This window comes from Solanum verrucosum, unplaced genomic scaffold, assembly GCF_900185275.1.
Source record: "Solanum verrucosum unplaced genomic scaffold, falcon-dt-bn FXZP01000064.1, whole genome shotgun sequence".
NCBI lineage: Eukaryota > Viridiplantae > Streptophyta > Magnoliopsida > Solanales > Solanaceae > Solanum > Solanum verrucosum.
In genome coordinates this window covers 1,175,302-1,194,723 of record NW_026020144.1, presented here as the reverse complement: position 1 = coordinate 1,194,723, position 19,422 = coordinate 1,175,302, and the positions used below count along the sequence as shown (strand labels likewise).

Here is a 19,422-nt window from a genome sequence, read left to right as displayed (position 1 = left end):
GCCAAAAGCATCAGCTACCTTGTTGTTTTGTATGAAAATGTGTCGTACAACTGGATTTCCCAACTTCTTCAATAAGGATTTGCTAGACATCATGGTAGCTTCATAATTAGAGTAAGAATGCTACATGAGTTCTACTCCCTTCGTTTCAAAAAGAATGATCTCATTTCCTTTTTAATCTGTTTAAAAAAGAATGACCTTTTTCTTTTTTTGGTAACATTATAATTTTCAGCTTTCCACGTGACATGTTTAAGACCACAAGATTAAAGGGCAATTTTGTACATTTGACATAACTTTAATTTATGACCACAAGATTCAAAAGTCTTCTTTATTTTCTTAAACTCCGTGTCAAGTCAAACTAGATCATTCTTTGTGAAACGAAGGGAGTATTAATTATATAGAGTCTGTTTCACCTATAATAGGAAACAAAGGGTGATCAAGGGGCATTTTAAGCTCATAATGTCTGGCTTGAAGTTTTGTAGGATGTAGTTGAGGAAAATAATTCTATTTCCAAAATCGATGATCCACCATCCACTAGTGTCACGGATCACTCCTCCAATACCTCCATAAATGTTTTCTTTGGAGTGGGCACCATCTGTATTAAGCATGAAGTGACCTTGAGGAGGGAGATTCACTTGATAAGTATTTGCTTATGCGAATTAACATTCTAACTATTGTTCGTACACTACATTAATTATATCAATCATATGTAATTTTAAAACAAATTTTCTTTCTCTGTGTAGTAGTGGTTATATATGTTTTCTTGTATGGGATAGAACGTTGGCTAATAATAAACGTTTATATTCAACAGATAATAAATATTACGATGTTTCGATGAATGTGTGGATATAATAATAGAGATAGGATTAGGAACAAAGTTATACATGCAAGGTGGAATGACATTTATGACAGACAATATGAAAGAGAAGCAACATAGAATGATCCGAGTATATGAAGTGAAGTCACAAGGATACACCAATAAAGGGATGTGAGATGTTGATTGTAGTCTGTGGCAGGCCAAGAATTTCACTACGAAGTTCAAAACATGAATACGTAAACACATAAAAAAATCAAACGAGATTCAATATTTACTACACATAAAAAATAATTTTAAATCATATACTATAAATTAAGTAACTTTTGATCGAATGAGATTCAACTTAGCTTCGCCTCTAATTTTGACAGGGTGAAGAGGGCTAGAGATAAGCCGGAAAAAAATCGAGTGAAAAATGATTAGACATGATATAACCCGCTTTAGTTGATTGAAAAGATATCCTTATATAGGTATGCATGACACTCAACGATTAAGGTAAAATCAATTATTGAGTGTTGTCGCACTTTATACATAGAAAAGTTAAGGGACTACTCTCATCTTATCTTTATTTAGGGGCATTATTTTGTATTCACGTGGTATTTCATTTTTCATATATATACTACAGCTATAACTTAAATAGCACAAAACGATGGAAAAATAGGCCTTGACTTAAATACCACTCCTCAAACCGGTTATCCATGCGCCTGCCACCTATTTTTCTAGTTGATGGGCCATTGGAGCCCATCTGTTAAAGCCCAGAAAGAACATTCGAGGTTTAACTTGTAACCAGTCATGGAAACCCTAATGCATTCCGATCCTATAAATATATAGGCCGCTCTTCTTCTCCTCAAGTCGCTCTCTGATTAACAGAGTTTATCAATGGTTGAAATTTTGTCTATTCGAGTATCAGAGCCTGAAAATCTTCTGTTTTGGTTTGATTTTTATGTATTTGTTTTGATTCAATTTTATATCTGTGAATATGTGAAGCCGCTTGATGATTTTTGGATAATATTCTCACGACGGTCGTCTGAGGTACATTCATGTGCCTAACTGATGATAGATCCAATTTTTCTGATGGTTTCTTCTTCTTTTATGTTATAGAAATCTTCAATTACTATTGATTTTCAGATTTGTGATTCTTCGGAGCAAGCATAATGATGATGCTAAATTTATTCCGACTATTCATGAAAGGAATACCAACCTCCTACTCATTCTGAATGCTTGCCTTTTTCTAGTAATTTTCAACTCTTATTTGCAAATTTAAACTGTTTTTGATATGTTTTAATTAAGTCTGTGAATCTATCGGAACTCTATGATTTTGGCACGATGAGGATAAGTGTTCATGAGACCGAAAGGTCATTGATATCATAAAAGTTTAACAATAAGTCCTTTTCATTCTGAGTGCTTTTTAATTGTTCATAATAAATCAAAAAAATCCTTTTTTGTACATTTTGATTTGGTTATGTTTTATAATGTAAATTGTTTAGGTGAATTAGAAAAGTAAGGGTCTGAAGTTTGACTCTTTGGCAACTTAAGCCTCAGGGATGAATGCAGCACCCTATATCAATATTCCTCTTGTTGAAATTATTGTGGGCTTATTTGATAAACCTGCTACAACATCTTCGAGGGAAACACTTCAATTATACATTAAGTACTATTGTTGCACTCACTATTTTCACGAGGCAGGGGTAACGTCTGTGTATGTTGTGATATTTAGTACCGTATGATGATTTTTGGATTAAAATTCTCACGATGGTCATCTGAGGTACTTTTGTGTGCCTAACTGATGAAACATCCGAATTTACTGATGGTCCTTTTATTTTATTTTGTTAGATTAAGAGGTTTGCTGTTTTTTTCGTTTAAATTGTTATATTTATGGTGGGATCGAGCATAATGATGATTCAAAATATTTTCCGATTTGTTCATGAAAGGAATACCAACCTCCTACTCATTCTGAATGCTCGAGTTTTCCTCTTAGCTTTGTTTTCCCTGTTTTTGTTTCCTATTGGATTCGAAATCTTCACATGCTTTTTTACTATGCTTTGTATCTTGCTGTGTACATAGTCTACAAAGTGAGTACTTTGCCTCAACGTTGGATTTCCGACACATTTAGTCGGCTCCAATGTGGATCGTTGCTTAATTCTTGACTTGAATTCGGATTGTGTCTTATGGAAACACTACTTAAAATGTACTGTATCAACTATACTAGTGAAATTTGCCCACACTGAATATGTATCATTGTGGGTAGTATCAATATGAATACTATATTTAGTATAATTTCACAAATGGGTTGAAAAATAATTAAACATGCTCCTAATATTAGAAATTGAAAGACTTGTAAGATCAAAGACTACAAATCAAATGTAGTTGCATATGGAAAGGCTAGCCCACTCCTTATCTAATCTATGATCTTCGTAATTTTCAATCTAAGGTCTTGTCACCCTTTCATGAGAGGAATACAAACCTCTGAGGTACTCTTGTGTGCCTAATTGATGAGACATTCGAACTTCCGTTTTAAATTTGTTATATTTATGGGGGGATCGAGCATAATGATGATTCAAAATATTATCCGAAAATTCATGAAAGGAATACCAACCTCCTACTCATTCTGAATGCTCGATTTTTCCTCGTTTTTGATTGGGTTCAAAATTTCCTTTAACTACACTATTTACTTCCCTTGTGTGGGCTGCGGGTTCCCTTTTCAATAAAAAACTGGACAGCAAAAGAAATATAATCGGATTTTGTTTATTTTGGTGTAATTACTTTGATTGTCCTGTTTAGTTGGCCAGATAATTACTTGTGGGGGAGGCAATTGCCTTGATTTGATCTGATTGATGTTTCAAGTATGATCTGCCTATGACAGTGCATGCATAGACAGCGTGATTTGTCTAAATGTTGAGCATTGATCAATATTAACAACATAATACAAGTCAAAGAACAAACAAGAATTATTGATGACTAAAATACTACTGAAAGGATAAGGGGTGAGGTGACTAGCGAACTTTTTCTCCCGCACAGAATGTAACACTCATCTACCTACATTTTTTTTAGTCATAATCTTTGGTCTTCATACCTGCTTATCCAAAATCATGTTTAGCTGAAGTTGAGTTATGTTGTGTTTAATTCACCCCTTAGTCTCTTGCTACAACCAATTTCTCACACTTTCTCTTCTCAAGTTTGAACGGTCTTTCTTGCTTCCCTTATCTTGTTTGCCACTAATGTCACTTGCAACTTTGCTCGTATAACTTCGTTCCAAATCATATATATATATGAGTGTGCTCACATATCCATCTGAGTATCCTTATATTTGAATCCAAAATACTTTAAGCTTCTCTTGTGAATATGACTTATTCCTCGAACTTCAACTCATACAATTTGCAATCACCCTGTTGAGAATATGTCTCAGGATATTGCAGAAATAAAACAGTTAGCTATTTTTAGGATTTTTAAATTATGTTATTAGAGTCCTATTTGACTTATATTTAGGAGTTAGTTCTTTTTATTTGTTATTTGAATTAAGCAGATAAGTTAGTATCTTATTTTTCTAGTTTTAGGTAGAAATTATATCTATAAATGCAAGTCTCTGAATTATTAATAAAATAATTCCCTTTGATAATATTGCAGTATTTTTTCTCTCAAAGTCTTTCTCTGTTATTTTCTTTATTTCTTTATTAAAAAAACCAACAATTGGTATCTAGAGCCTTCTCCTTGAGGGACCTGTGAGTAGAAAAATGGATTTTGAAAATAGTTTTTCACGAATGGTTCCTCCTATTTTTGATGGTGAGAATTATCAACTATGGGCTGTGAGAATGGAAACTTACTTGGAGTCTCTTGATCTTTAGGAAGTCGTGAAAGAGGATTATGAAATTAATTTACTGCCAAATAATTTCACCGTGGCCCAGATCAAGAGTCACAAGGAAAAGAAAATCATTAAGTCGAAGGCAAAAGCAACTTTGTTTGTTGCTGTTTCGATAACTGTTTTCACGAAAATCATGACTCTCACATCACCAAAAGATATTTGAAATTATCTGAAGAAAGAATATGCTGGAGATGAAAGAATACGAGGAATGAAAGTATTAAATTTAATGAGGGAATTCGAATTGCAGAGAATGAAAGAGTCAGAAATAATCAGGGAATACTCTGACAAATTGCTTGGTATTGTCAACAAGGTAAGTTTACTAGGCACTGAATTTAAAGATACAAGAATTGTTGAAAAAGTTCTTGTTACAGTGCCCGAAAGATATGAAACATGTATAACTACCTTGGAAAACACATAAGATTTGTCCAAAATTACCTTGGCAGAATTATTAAATTTTTTGCAGGCTCAGGAACAAAGGAGACTTATGAGGCAAGATGACATGGTTGAAGGAGCATTAGTAGTCAGCCACAAAACTCAAAGGTGTCAGCACTGTGGAAAAAATGGACATCCTCCGTATAAATGTTGAAAAAGACCAGATGCATAGTGCAAGAACTGCAAACAATTTGGTCATGAAACTGTGCTTTGCAAAAGCAAATTTCCAAAAGATGAAATAGTTGCCCAAGTCACTACTGAAGAAGAAGGCCACTTATTTGTGGCAACTTGTTTTTCAATCAAAAATCTGATTTTTGGATGATTGATAGTGGTTATACAAACCACATGACATATGAAAGAAATCTTTTTAAAGAGTTTATTCCTATGGAAAATAAGAAAGTCAGAATTGAGAATGGTGATTGTATTCCTGCAAAGGAAAAGGGTCTGTTTCAATTAAAACAAATTCAGGTACAAAAATAATTTCAGAGGTTCTTTATGTGCCTGATATTGATAAAAGTTTGTTTAGTGTTGGTCAGTTAATAGAAAAATGATTTAAATTATTATTTGGAGACAAATATTGTCGAGTTTTTGATTCTACTAAGCAAGAGATTTTACAAGTTGAAATGAGAGATAAGAGCTTCTCATTTAATCCAACAGAAGATGCACACAAGCCTTGCACGACAAAGGATGAATTAGCAAATTTGTTCACAATGTTAATTTCAGATGAGACTACAATCTACAATTCCTGATCTAAGAAAGAGTGTTGGGAATATGTCTCAGGATATTGCAGAAATAAAACAGTTAGCTATTTTTAGGAATTTTAAATTATGTTATTAGAGTCCTATTTGACTTATATTTAGGAGTTAGTTCTTTTTATTTGTTATTTGAATTAAGCTGATAAATTAGTATCTTATTTTTCTATTTTTAGTTAGGAATTATATCTATAAATGCAAGTAGATTTGTCAATATGGGCTGACCCACCCCATTTGGAATAAACCATACATGCTTTGAAATTTTATAGGTCAGGCCGGGCTAGCCATTTTTGGTGTGGGCCAGAAAATGGCCGGCCCAGCCCACAAGTATGTGGGCTACAGGCTTTGCTGGGCTAGCCCTCTTTTTTTAGAAGTATATGTTTTATATTTTTTAAATTAAATTATAATTTAAAAATATTATCATAAATATCGACAAAACAATAATACATGGTGTTAGTGTTACTAGTTGTTAATCAAATCCACAAATAAAATTATCTTTATAATATTTATTAAGTTTGATTTCAAGTAAAACATAAATAGATAAATATAAATATTAACCTAATTGTTTTCCAATGATCATAATAAAACACAAAAACTATGATATCATTTCATAGGTTACGGCCTATGTAGTGATTCCCTATAAATTTTAGGAAATTTTTATTTTATGTAGTACATATTTTATAAACATAATTTATATTTAAATTGTAATATTACAAACTTTTAACAGATTTTGAGTTTAGACACTTGTTATTTTTAATACTCTATTTTATTTTTATTTTATAATTAATTTTTATTTAGCCCACGGGTCGACCCTATCCATATTTCTCAAGGCCCACAAATCGACATGTTTATTCAGGCCGGGCTAAAAAATTATTTTCTTAAATGGGCTTCAAAAATCATAGTCCAGCCCTATCAAATCACGGATTAGGCCAGGCCAGCCCTACGGGCCTAGCCCATATTGACGACTCTAAATGCAAGTCTCTGAATTATTAATAAAATAATTTCCTTTGATAATACTGCAGTATTTTTTCTCTCAAAGTCTTTCTCTATTTTTTTCTTTATTTCTTTATTAAAAAAACCAACACACCCGCGTAAACGCTAGGTGAGTTAAGTTATATTCAATTTTTTGGTTTACAAAAAAACACCTCATGTTGGATTCAATTTTGTACAAACTTGTTCCTAATCTGTTCATTCAATAATTAATCAACATTGATAAGATCTACTCTTTTAAAAATTATCATAAAGTTCATATGATTTAATCATCAAGGTTTCACTTTCTCTTCTTTTTTTTTCCACTGGTTGATTCAGGAAAAGTCAAATTTAACAGCAAGTCGACATTTTTGATAGGAAATGAACTGCGAAGGGAATGTCAATCCTAAATAGGACATCTAAGTTTGCAAAAAGTAAGACGCGCGTTACCCTTAAAAAGATGCAAGCAAACAATATTTCTACATTAACGGAGTAAAAAGTGTTTTCGTAGATCAAGTCTCAATAATCTCGAGTTGAAAAGAGTATAACCTTAAGAAATCTTTAATTTAGAAACGATGTAAATACATTTGTAGGATCACCGTTTGATGAATAATTATAATTAAAATAAAAGTATGACTTTGAAGAAGGTTGTCTGTACTTTAACAAAGTTAGGTCCTCATGATGACAATGTCGGTGAATACGTAACAGACAATGAACTATTGATTAATGAATTTAGACCATAAAAGATCACGAATGATATAAAAAAAAAAAATTAAGCAAAATTAGAGACAATGAATTAGACCATAAAGTTAGAATACTTGTTAAACAAATAAAGCAGCTGACTTTCTTTACTTTTAAGACACTAATACAAATATAAACATTTGACGTGATTAGGTATCAAAAGTATGGAATAGAGAATGGTATGTATCCCTCCTAAAACTAAAACAAGACTAAATAATTGTAGAATTAACATTTAGGAAAAAGAAAATATTTAAAGATACACCTTTAACATTTTAAGAATCGACCTTTTCTGGGAGAATAAGGTTTTATCATGCAAACATAATTGTCATATCGATCGACATTCAAAATTTACCTTTGAGGCCCTTACTTTAGGACTATTTTTCAGCGTTGATAGACATGGTCAACGTGTCGGCTATACTGAACTATCTTTATCTGAATCTCTAGAATTCACATAAAATCAAGGCAAGTTCGTTCTTAATTCATCATAAGCTTGGAACTTCTTATAAGCTTGTTCAACACGAGGATTGGTTGGCGGAACATCATGAATTTCTTGATCCATTCTTAAGATCTCAGACTGACAAAGGGATGTGCCACTCCAAGTATAAAACGATAGTGAATTTCATACTTGTCCTTGCTCATCCTCATCCTCATCCTCATTGTTATCGCCCCAACCATTTGTCGAAACATATTGATTTCTTGTTGTTTCATCCATTGGTTATTTCTCTCCAATCATGTTTCTCTTTTCAATTTCGATGTCGATTTGTTCACAAGAACTTTTTCAAAGGTGGGATCAATCCCAACCTATTCTTCTTAGCCTAACAGTCTATTCGTGGAAGTAAATTATCCAAAAAGTCTCCTTACTAGACCTAACATCCTGTCATCGCTTTCAGATACAAGGAAGTTGGACTAGTTATTAGACCAACTATCTCACGCTCTCTCTCAAACCCAGCCAAAATACTCTCAAGCTGTCTATTCTACTATGCTTATTCTCACAATAGACTCAATAATTGTGGTTACAAATGCTATTGCTAGAAGGGCATTCAAGTCGAGAATTATTTTATATCTTTTCTCCATTAATTTATTGGTCATGAAAATTTCACTATTATCTTTTATTTCAAATAAACTCGAATCATTGTTTGTATATACACTTACAATTCCGAATTGTGCCCAATAAAAACAGTCTTACGTAATGTATCAAATATATACTAGTGCAATACCCAATATATACACATTCTGAGCGTGCAATTTTCTTATTAAATAAAAATCAGTTTTGTGTGGAAATTTTAATAGTAATTTATTTTCCAAAGGTGTGAACGTCGTAGATGCCTGCGTTGCATATAGTTGAAAATTATTAATGTAATTTGACCTAGCCAATGATAATCTCCCACGTGTCTATTAATCGACCTCAATGCATTGACAATAAAACAAAAAAAAAACTACAGTTGACTTTGTCTTTTCTTATTCTTCAATTTTTGAAGTCAACGTTCCACTAGACATAAAAAAATTAAAATGAAATTATTAGAATTTTGTAATATAAAGTTGTCATTAGATTTAGGATAAGAAATTTTATTTATTTATTTTTCAACATAAAGGATGATTTTTGATGAATTGAAATGATAAGTGTTTGGTAAGTCGATAAATAAAATATTATTTTAAAAATATTTATATCTAATCTAAAAAAATGTTATAAAGTAAACATAGCGTGTGTGTAACGTTCAAGAGTTGAAGTGACAAAAGACACATTTACATTTGGCCACTATTTTCTTAATTTTTTTTTTTGTCTTACATTGATTAGAGGTGTATTCTATTAAATTAATTTCTTTTTTTAATAATGTTTTGGAATTTAAATTTAACTATGTACATTTTTTTGTAATTTGTAAACTTTGCAAGTGTATGACCATTTCAATTCTTTCATTTAATTTCAATTCAAAGGCTTAAATACAATAATCTTATGTGTGGGGTCAAAATCTGGTGGGGCCTACACAAAGTATAATAAAATTTCATTTTATTTTGGTCAAAAGTGACCATTATGACCTCACACTTGTTTTGCTTTATGTTTGTCTTTTGCTTAGTGGTTTTGTTACAGAATTTAATATAATTAATTGACAATTAAATGTTATTACTGATAAAATTAGGAAGAAAAAAAGGAATGGAATTTTGGAGCCTTCTTATCTAGTGGATTAAGCATGCCTGAATTTGTGTTTTTATAATTTTGGCTTATTTAGCTCTCATTAGTCATGAATCATGATGGAGTAGTAGCAAAATTTTATTTAATTAACTATTTTATTTTTAGTATTTAATTTCCACATATTCTGGAATATAAAAGGGCATTCAGTACATTAAGCATTCTATATTCTTACAAAGTTCGAGCAAGGGGCACACCCTTTTAGAGTATGAAGTATGCAACCTATTTTGATGGTAGCTGATTTCAGGGCTCAAACTCATGATCTATAAATCATACATAAATAATTTTATCGTTGCTCTAAGACTTTCAAAAGATATGAATAAATTAAAAGTCATATTTTGAACTTATTTAAATACCAATTTGTTCCAAACCCACATGATATAAAAATCCAATTGCAATATATTGAAAGAAAAATTAACTAATACATACACGTTAAAGTTAATATCACACGTTAAAAGGGTCAAAAGTCATAGGTGTAGAGCTTATTGTATAAACACATCCAAAAGCATGTTCTAAGTTAACTTCTAGACGTTCCAAATTTTGGAATGAAAAAAGTATATATATAAGTTTAAAGAATTCATAAGCCACAAAATATCAAAACAATGAACTTGTACATTTAATAATAATAATAATAATAATAATAATAATAATAATAATATATTTAGTGTAATTTTATTGGAAAAATCTGAAAAAAATGATATGCATGTGTGTCTTTCTCCTAATTCGAATATTGCATATCAAAACTTAAATACATATAATATATATATATATATATATAAAGCGAAAAAGTCACAGTGAAAAATAAAATAAACATGTATTTTATATCGAGGCTATATCCTAGTAATATTTGACATATAAATACCAAAAGGTAAATGATAAGATCAATTTGACAAAAGGAGATGAATGATCAAAATTAATTGGCACTGATATTTACACAAGGTTATATTATTTTAGTATGATTAATTAAGTCAAGGTTTAGGTAAGATATATTAATTAGTTATAGTTTAGCAATAAGAATGTAAACTAAAAAAAAGATATGTTTACGTGTTTTACTATTTATTGAATTGATGTAAATAGTAAATGTGAGTAAATTATTATGAAAATGGAGAAATAATGATAGTGAGTGCTGATTAGTACAATTACTAATAATATATACTTAGGTCAAAAACATACAAAACCTTCTTTATTTGAATTAGATTACAAAATTCCTACATTACGTATTCATAGTAGGACTGCAATATCATAATTCATAGATAGTGATTTAATTTATTTTAATTTGGATAAATGATAATGAAGTTTACTGAATTGAGTTAATAATTAAGCTATTATATAGTTTGATACATTATATTTTACATGTACAAAGTGGATTTTATCTCTATTTATCCTTCTTGTTTTCTTGACATCAAACATATAATATCACTCCATATTTATTTGTATTAATAATTTGTTGGGATCTATAGATGTAGTGGTTGGTGAATCACTTCTTCTTCCACGAAGATTCGAGCAAAAACAAGCTTGAATGAAACTGAACAAGATTGGATGAACGAAATCAAAGATCAAAGACTTTATTATTGTAGAAATAAAAGAAATTATTTATTTATTTATTATGAATTACAACGATTTTCTATATTAAGGAATCAAAGATACATAATTAATTAATTAATTAAAATTCAATTATATTGATCATATATCTCCAGGATCGAAAACTAATAATCAAGAAAACAAAATTATTATTCTACCTTTTGTTTTCAAGTGATTAATACTTTCAAGAGTCAAACTTTCAAAACTTTTTTAAATTTAATACCGCGTTACATAATAGCCTTACACTATATATCTATAATTTTGCCTAATATTTTCCTCGATTGTCAGATTATTTAATTAACCTTAGAAAATTCCTATCATTCAACACATCTCGTTTATCCTCAACGACAATTATTCTCTTTACTCAAGATTAGGCTAGTCTAGAACATAAAAAAAAACACATTTGAGTAAAAATTTAGGAGCCGTTTTATTTGACCTTATTAATTATAACTTTCTTTCTAAAGATATATTTTCAAAATTTAATTCAAAATATATGATCAAACGCCAGATAGGTATTCGGAAAAGGGTATAATGGTAAAGAAAAGTACCCTCCCGTAAACCGACGGTGGCCATACTCCAATAGAGACAGATTTTATAAAGAAAAAAAAAAAAAAAAAAGTACGGCGGGCAATTCTTCGGCTCCTTAAACTGATAGATATACATTTCAAGAAGACGACTTTTTGTGCCCAACTTTGAACTTTTCCTCTCAAAAGAGTCAAACCCAAAACCCAAATTCCAAACCATAAACACAACACAAACACAAAGTACAAACCCAAAAAAAAGTAAGCAAAAAAGGGCAAATTTTGGTCAAGGTATTCAGCTGATTGTCCGTGTACTCTGAATCTTCTTCTTGCTTCTAAGGTGGGTACTGTTTACTTAATTTTTTTAAGTTTTACTAATCTTTTTTATGGTTTCTCATTTATGATCTTGAAATCCCAAAACCCCATTTCAGAATTTTACATTTCTGTTCATCTTTTTCTCTGAATTCAGTTTTCTTGTTCTGGTGTTTTAAGTTTGGTATGTTTGTTTACTTTGCTTTAGTGATTTTGGGTGGATGAAAAAGGAATACCCTTTTTGAGTTTTTGTGTTTTAGTGTTGAAATCATTGAAAATGGGATGGATTGTAGGGTCGGGTTGTTGTTCTTGGATTGTTTAGCTTAAAATTGAATGGATTTGAATCTTTGATTGATGGGTTTTGTTGTTTTTCTTGTTTTTTCTTCTGATTAGGTGTAAAGATTGAATCTTTTTGTACCATTTGAGTGTTGGGAGCAAAATGGGAGGTGTTTGTACAGGTGGAACAGCGAGGAGTAGAGTTGAAATTCACCATGAGAGCCCCTCAGGGTCTTCAAAAAAGATGGAGTCAGTTGAGAGCATTGGAAAGCAGAAGAAAGATGAATCTTTTTCGTATCCTGATGTGGGTGCTTTTCGTGGGACGCCTAATCTATATGATTCTGGTGAATTGTATATGTCTATTTCGAGGGAGTTGAAGCCATCGACACCTGCTAGGACAGGAGTGAACAAGGTACTCATGATCATGGAAACATTAATCTTTGTTGATGTATTTGGGTGCTTGTTGTATAGCATATCAAAGCTGATCTGGTTGTTTTTATTCTGTGTGCTATTAATGCTTAGTACTCTTGCACGCCTGATCGTAAAATTGCCAATTTTCTCCCTTATTACACATGAAGGAGAGAATTTTCCTTTTGAGAATAGAAGAAAAAGAAACTAGGAAGGAAGAGTCAGTGGACCGCATAGTCAAAACTTCTGCATTTTGTAATTTCGAGGTGTACAGTTTTTGCAGAAGCTGATGGAGTTATTATCGAATGAAAGAATTGGTTGGATGAATAAGAATGTGCGTAGAAGTGAGAGGACCAATATATATGTCCTGCTGAAAAATAGAACGTGGTGCGTCTTTGATGTGCTTGTGCTAGAGCTGGACAATGCTGCAAGTCTGTTTTGTTGCCTTTGGCAAGTAAAAGCAGTTCAGAGTCCTCTAACCAATTCAGTTCCATCAACATGTTCATGGATTAGAGCCTTCGGTAGATATTTATGCATAGATTATACACTCACAATTTCGAGTTCATATGGTAAAATTGATATTTTTGCATTCTTGAATTCTGCTCGAAGCCTGGTGATGCTATTGGTGTTCGCCGCTTCTCAACACATGGTCTTGCTGTCACAAAGTTGTGATTGTATTGGAGAAATAAGCAATTTGGAAGCTTGTGTATGTTGACATGATTTTTTATATTGAAACTTTTGGCTGCTCTCGAAAAGCTTGAGATGACAACATGGAATTGGAGATAAATTGCATAGAAGCCCATGTTGATTGGTTCATGCCGAAGCAGCAGATATGACAACTTAATTGTGGCATGCTTTTGGAAGCTTGTATTGAATTAATTGTCTATTTCTCTAGTAACCTCGGCAGCTTGCTGCACTAGTCGTGTTTGAGCAACTTTCAGTTTTCATTTTCTATTTCTTGTTTTTTCACACTTTAAAGTAATCTGGAATCATCATACTGCACTGCTGTAAAGTAACAAGACATGGTTTCTTCTTGTGATAGGCTCCTAGCTCTTTTCTTGGGAAGGCCAGTATAGTTGGCCTAGAGAAAGCAGTTGAAGTATTAGATACACTTGGGAGCAGCATGACAAATTTGAACTCCGGAGGCTTTATGTCAGGAATGACATCAAGAGGGAATAAAATATCTATCCTAGCATTTGAGGTAGCGAATACTATTACCAAAGGTGCAAATTTGTTGCAATCTCTTTCCAAAGAAAATGTCGAGTATTTAAAGAAGGAAATTCTACCTTCAAAAGGAGTGCAACAATTGGTTTCTACTAATATGAAGGAACTGCTTACTATTGCTGCTGCCGACAAAAGGTTAGAATTTTAAATATTCACCTCATACCCCACACTTAATAAATATTAATAAGCTACTATCTGCTGATATATTCTCTAATTGATAACAGTAACATAATGAAGGATATACTCCTATGTTAATTTACCTACATTTTGGAAGTTCAAGGTTCAAAGTATCTTAAAATAAAAACAGTGGAAGTATGTATAAGTAAAGTCTTAATTGGTGGAACATTCATTCAGACTTTGAGTTAAACTACAATTTGGAGGCACCTTTCAAAATTCTACGAAAAGTTGTAATGCTGTAAGCAGTATAAGCCTCGGTGAAAATAAGTTTTTATGTTTTCTGTAGGGAGGAATTTGACATCTTCTCTCGCGAAGTGATTAGGTTTGGAGATATGTGTAAAGACCCTCAATGGCACAACCTAAATCGATATTTTTCCAGGTATGTTAACACCTTTTTATTGTAGATGAGTCAAACCATTCTGGTTTCATTAAAGATGTTTATCATAAGTTGTAACCACTTCTCAGGTTGGACTCAGACACTCTTACTCACAAACAGCTAAGATCAGAGGCTGAATTGATGATGCAGGAACTGAGCACTCTGGCTCAGCATACTTCTGTAAGTTCGTACCTTGTTTTGAAGTGCATGGTGGCTTTCTACAAGTTTTTGTTTCTCAATATGTTACGTGTTTTACAGTATAAGTAAATTCTTCCTTTTGTTCTTGGAGTCAAGAATTTTTTTCATGTCCTTTTTACTTACATGAACTGTAACAATTTTGGGACAATATTGGAGTGCGGTTTCTTCTTGAGGGGAGCGGAGGGTCTTTTAGAAACAGCCTCTCTACCTCACAAGGTAGGGGTAAGGCCCGCATACACTCTCCCTTCCCCGGATCCCACTAGCATGTTGTTGGTTTCTTCTCAAAGGATTTATAACTTCCTTGATGTTATACTTGCCCTGTTGTATGAGATTTGCCAATATTTGCATTTACCAGCAAGAATATTTTCTGATTTATGTTGGTTGTACTGTCTTGTATAAGGAAAAAATATATTAAGAATGGTCTGAGTTGAAGTGTAACCAAGACGGGAAGTTACTTGACTCTTTTCCTATGTCCGGTTTTATATAATCTGAATTTGATGTTTTCTCTAGAAGATATGGCTCACATCTATATTGATATTCCAAAGTCATTGATGGGACTCTGCCACTGGTATCTTTACAGGAATTATATCATGAACTGCACGCACTGGACAGATTCGAACAGGATTATCGGAGGAAACTTGAGGAATTAGATTCCTTAAATCTACCTCGAAAAGGTATATCAGTGTTACTTTTATTTAGTTCTCTGTGATTTGTCATTTGTTGCAAACTTAGCTGGATGAAGGTTTGAATAAAAATGTTGTGCGGATTCTTTTTGTGTAGATTAAAAATGTCTTCTTTGGATTCTTCATTTTGATAATTTGGTAGATTGACATACAAATTGACACATTTTCTTTCACTTGTAGGCGAAGGTCTCATGATGTTACAGAGTGAGCTAAAACATCAAAGAAAGATTGCGAGGAGCTTGAAAAGGAAATCTCTTTGGGCTAAGGGTTTGGAGGAGGTACTTTGACCAAAACTAATCTTTATATCATTTTCAAGTAAAGCATTTTTCACTTTTCTAAAAATCAAATTAATAGAACTCGTTGTAAAAAGAGAACATTTTCAAAATTACTGTGGAAATGTAAGCTCATGGAGGCGACAAGATCTTCATTTGATTTAGTGATTGAAATGAAAATTGTCTTTTTTTTCTTTTAAGAGCGTCGTTATTATCTTCAGCGATAATCACTTCGTGATCCAAATTAATCATTGTAGGTTGTGGAGAAGCTTGTTGACATTGTTACTTATATACATCAAGCAATTGTGGAAGCATTTGGGGACAATGGTATGAAAGTACATGTATTTTTTTGTTGATTTGTTCAAATTTGATGGCTGTCGTTATCAGCTAAGAGTATCAAACCTTCATTGCTGTTTGATAAATGGCTGTTTGCGCTCCTCACCACTAAATTGCTCCAGCCACTTCCATTCTCTTGCCTCAGATACCTTTTACATGTTAACATTTTATCTTATTGAACTATTTTTCATTAATAATGGTGGTTATAGATAACATCCTTAGCCATATACTGACTTAAAAAAAGTAAAATGGAAGGGGAAATGAAACAAAAGGGAAACTCAAGTTACACTTTAAAATTTTAATTATTCGATTTATGTACGTGACAATAGAATGACTATTTTCTATTTCCAAAATTTGTTGACCGACTTTAGGAAGTATTTAAAATTAATTACTCAAGCTAAGAACTGTTAATAACTCCTGAGGAAAAAGGGAGGACAGCCTTCGGTGTTTTTCCTTCTTTGGATCTTCAGTATCCGAGTTTCCCAAGTCACTGCATTTGCGTAACATATTAGGAAAGATGAAAGAGTTGTGACTAATCATTAATCTGTACATTTACCAAGCAAGGAATTCTTACTAAAGATTACGGCAAAGTCAAGCTATATATTCTCTCCGTTTCAATTTGTTTGTCCTACTTTCTTTTTTTGTCCATTTCAAAAAGTATGCCTCTTTCCTTTTTTTGGGCAACTCGCTAATTCCAACTTTTCACGTGGCATGTTTAAGACCACAAGATTAAGGGCATCTTGGTACATTTGACATATCTTTAATATATAACCACAAGATTAAAAAATCTTCCTTATTTTCTTAAACTCCGGATCAAGTCTAAACCACACAAACAAATCGAAATGGAGGGAATACTGTTGCTATTTACAACGCAGAGTTAACTTGCATATGTACACACATTGTCTCTTCTTTCCAAGAGTATGATTGTTTTCTTTAATGTAGACGAATCTCTATGTGTGTTGCAGGATTGACATCTGCTGTCAAGGAGCCAGTGAAGAAACAAGAAAGACTGGGAGTAGCTGGTCTGGCTTTACACTATGCTAACTTAGTTACTCAAATTGATAACATTGTAAGTTTTAGTGCTGAATTAGAGTGATACTGATTGCGTTGTTAACGACTGCTCCAATATTATTCATAACAATGGGATTTGATATCATGTCAGGCTTCACGGCCCACCTCTCTTCCGCCTAACATGAGGGATGGATTATATAATGGATTACCTCCTTCCATAAAAACGGCCCTTCGTTCACGTTTGCAGGCAGTTGATGCAAAGGAAGAGGTTTGTCCTCCATATTAATTTCTCATTCATCCCCTTTCTCCCTTTTGCTCTCTTCGGGGGTTAATGATACCTCCCTTTTGCATTAAGTTTTATATCTGTGTAAAATAGTTTCTCCACGTTGTGCTTTTTGCAGCTCACAATTCCTCAGATTAAAGCAGAGATGGAAAAAACTCTTCAGTGGCTTGTCCCAGTAGCTGCAGATACTACGAAGTATGTGTTTCGACAAAAGCTTCCCCCCCAACCACCACCGCCACACACACGCACAAATTTTTGATAATGTATGCTGATTCTTTTTTGTCTTTTTCTATCTTGGCAATGGGATAACAGAGCACACCAAGGCTTTGGATGGGTTGGAGAGTGGGCCAACACCGGGTTAGTTCCACAAGTCTCTGTCATTACATGAGCAAAATTAAATATTTACATTTGCAGTTTAGTTTGGATAGCATTCTTCAAGAATATAATATTTGGAGGCAGATGCAGCCATGCACTGCAGGTTCAATTGAACGTAGTTTATTCTATAAAACAACATCATTTGTTTTGGTATAATTTTTTGGTTGTTACAGCGAATGTTGTTAATAGAGAATATATGATACAACATAACATGAAAGATCGGTTCAACAGAAAATATGGTTGTTATAGTGACGTGTTTTATAGGACGGCAGATGGCTATTATAGAGAGTGCTGACTGTATATATAAGCAAAATTTCAAGAAATATTAGATTTTTGAACCCATAATTCAGTTGTACAATGATATCGGTTAAGGACTTGCTAAGATTGAAACATCAAAGTTTTAAATTTTCTATCAGCTTCTAATGTTATTGGTTTTTTCTCTTTCAGAAGCGAGTTTGGCAAGAAGAACCCTCCACAAGTTTCCCTCATTCGACTGCAGACACTCTACCATGCAGACAAACAGAAAATGGACTACCATGTCCTCGAACTAGTGACATGGCTTCACCGTTTGATCAGCCTGGTAAGATTTAACGGGCCCAAGGCTTTCCCAGGACGATCACCAACACGCAAAGGACTTAATCTGCAGACTGAGTTGATGATGAATACTAACTCAAAAACGCCTAAGGTTCAGATTTCTCTTGAAGATAGGAACTTACTAGAGAAAGTGATGAAACGGAAATGTTTGGTCCCTGGGAGAAGCAAGAGCCAGGAGTTTCTGTTGCCCAAGAATCGGAAAAAGGTGTGGGCGCTAAGTAGAAGCATGGGTAACTCCCCTCGTACCGACTTTCAACATCCAAAGGCTACTGTTTTGGATATATTAGATGGCTTACATTAGCATTTTGAGTTGCTAAAGAGAGATCTCAAGCAAAAAAAAGTTCATTTTTTTGTTTTCTTGATTCTTAGCTCCCCCCCTTCTTTGGAACCAAAATCTCTTGTATATAGTCTCTCCATCATATGGTGATTGGGAAAATTGTTATACTGTAGCATATTATTATCACCAAAATACATTTAGATTCTAGTGGAAGTGAATGTTCAAGGGTGATAGGGAATGATGTTTATTTGGGCATTTTGCAGCCAACTTGCTATGAATGTTTTGGTAATATGAAGTGTAACCATAAGAATGAAGTCCCAATAGCTCTCTATTTTGTTATTTGTCATATTTTCCTGTAACCCTGCTTCGGGTACTACTCTTTTGAGTTGAGGGTCTATCGGAAGCAACCTTTTCTATCCCACATAGATGGGGGTAAGGTCTTTGTACATCTTATTCTCCTCGGATTTTCCTTGGGGGTATACTAAATATGTTGTGACCTGCAATCACATATACTAGATAATTGTTCAAGGCTTTTATTTAATTTTTTAAAATTCTAACTAGGGGTGGTAAAGAAAAAATCAAAATCAAATGCAATGTGTATAAAAATTCAACATATTCTTTTCGCTTGGTGTAAATTTAGAATTTTGAAGAAATCAATAATATTTGATATATTCAGCATTTAAATAAAAGAGAAATTAATTTGATAACCTATATGCTTTTGTTATGAATACATGTAATTGTAGATATGTATTCACACTGAAGAATGAAA

General features: G+C 32.7%; 1 protein-coding gene and 5 non-coding genes across 6 annotated transcripts; all 6 read left to right on the top strand.

Moving 5' to 3' along the window:
• Positions 1–1,795: 1,795 nt before the first annotated feature.
• On the top strand, positions 1,796–1,891 carry LOC125827983 (small nucleolar RNA Z161/Z228). Its single transcript, XR_007443029.1, has one exon. It is a non-coding gene; the product is annotated as a small nucleolar RNA Z161/Z228 (small nucleolar RNA).
• A 66-nt stretch (positions 1,892–1,957) lies between these two features.
• LOC125827972 (small nucleolar RNA Z105) lies at positions 1,958–2,028 on the top strand. Its single transcript, XR_007443019.1, has one exon. It is a non-coding gene; the product is annotated as a small nucleolar RNA Z105 (small nucleolar RNA).
• Positions 2,029–2,527: 499 nt separating this feature from the next.
• On the top strand, positions 2,528–2,624 carry LOC125827984 (small nucleolar RNA Z161/Z228). The gene has a single exon (XR_007443030.1). It is a non-coding gene; the product is annotated as a small nucleolar RNA Z161/Z228 (small nucleolar RNA).
• A 72-nt stretch (positions 2,625–2,696) lies between these two features.
• LOC125827973 (small nucleolar RNA Z105) lies at positions 2,697–2,768 on the top strand. The gene has a single exon (XR_007443020.1). It is a non-coding gene; the product is annotated as a small nucleolar RNA Z105 (small nucleolar RNA).
• A 584-nt stretch (positions 2,769–3,352) lies between these two features.
• LOC125827974 (small nucleolar RNA Z105) lies at positions 3,353–3,423 on the top strand. Its single transcript, XR_007443021.1, has one exon. It is a non-coding gene; the product is annotated as a small nucleolar RNA Z105 (small nucleolar RNA).
• An 8,542-nt stretch (positions 3,424–11,965) lies between these two features.
• LOC125827657 (protein PSK SIMULATOR 2) lies at positions 11,966–18,880 on the top strand. The gene is made up of 13 exons (XM_049506971.1): positions 11,966–12,191; positions 12,557–12,851; positions 13,890–14,206; positions 14,535–14,627; positions 14,714–14,804; positions 15,403–15,496; positions 15,686–15,783; positions 16,035–16,104; positions 17,079–17,182; positions 17,276–17,392; positions 17,526–17,602; positions 17,720–17,764; positions 18,230–18,880. Exons 2-13 carry the CDS (start codon positions 12,603–12,605, stop codon positions 18,675–18,677), a joined length of 1,803 nt encoding a protein of 600 aa, XP_049362928.1. The 5' UTR covers positions 11,966–12,191; positions 12,557–12,602; the 3' UTR covers positions 18,678–18,880.
• Positions 18,881–19,422: the final 542 nt, after the last annotated feature.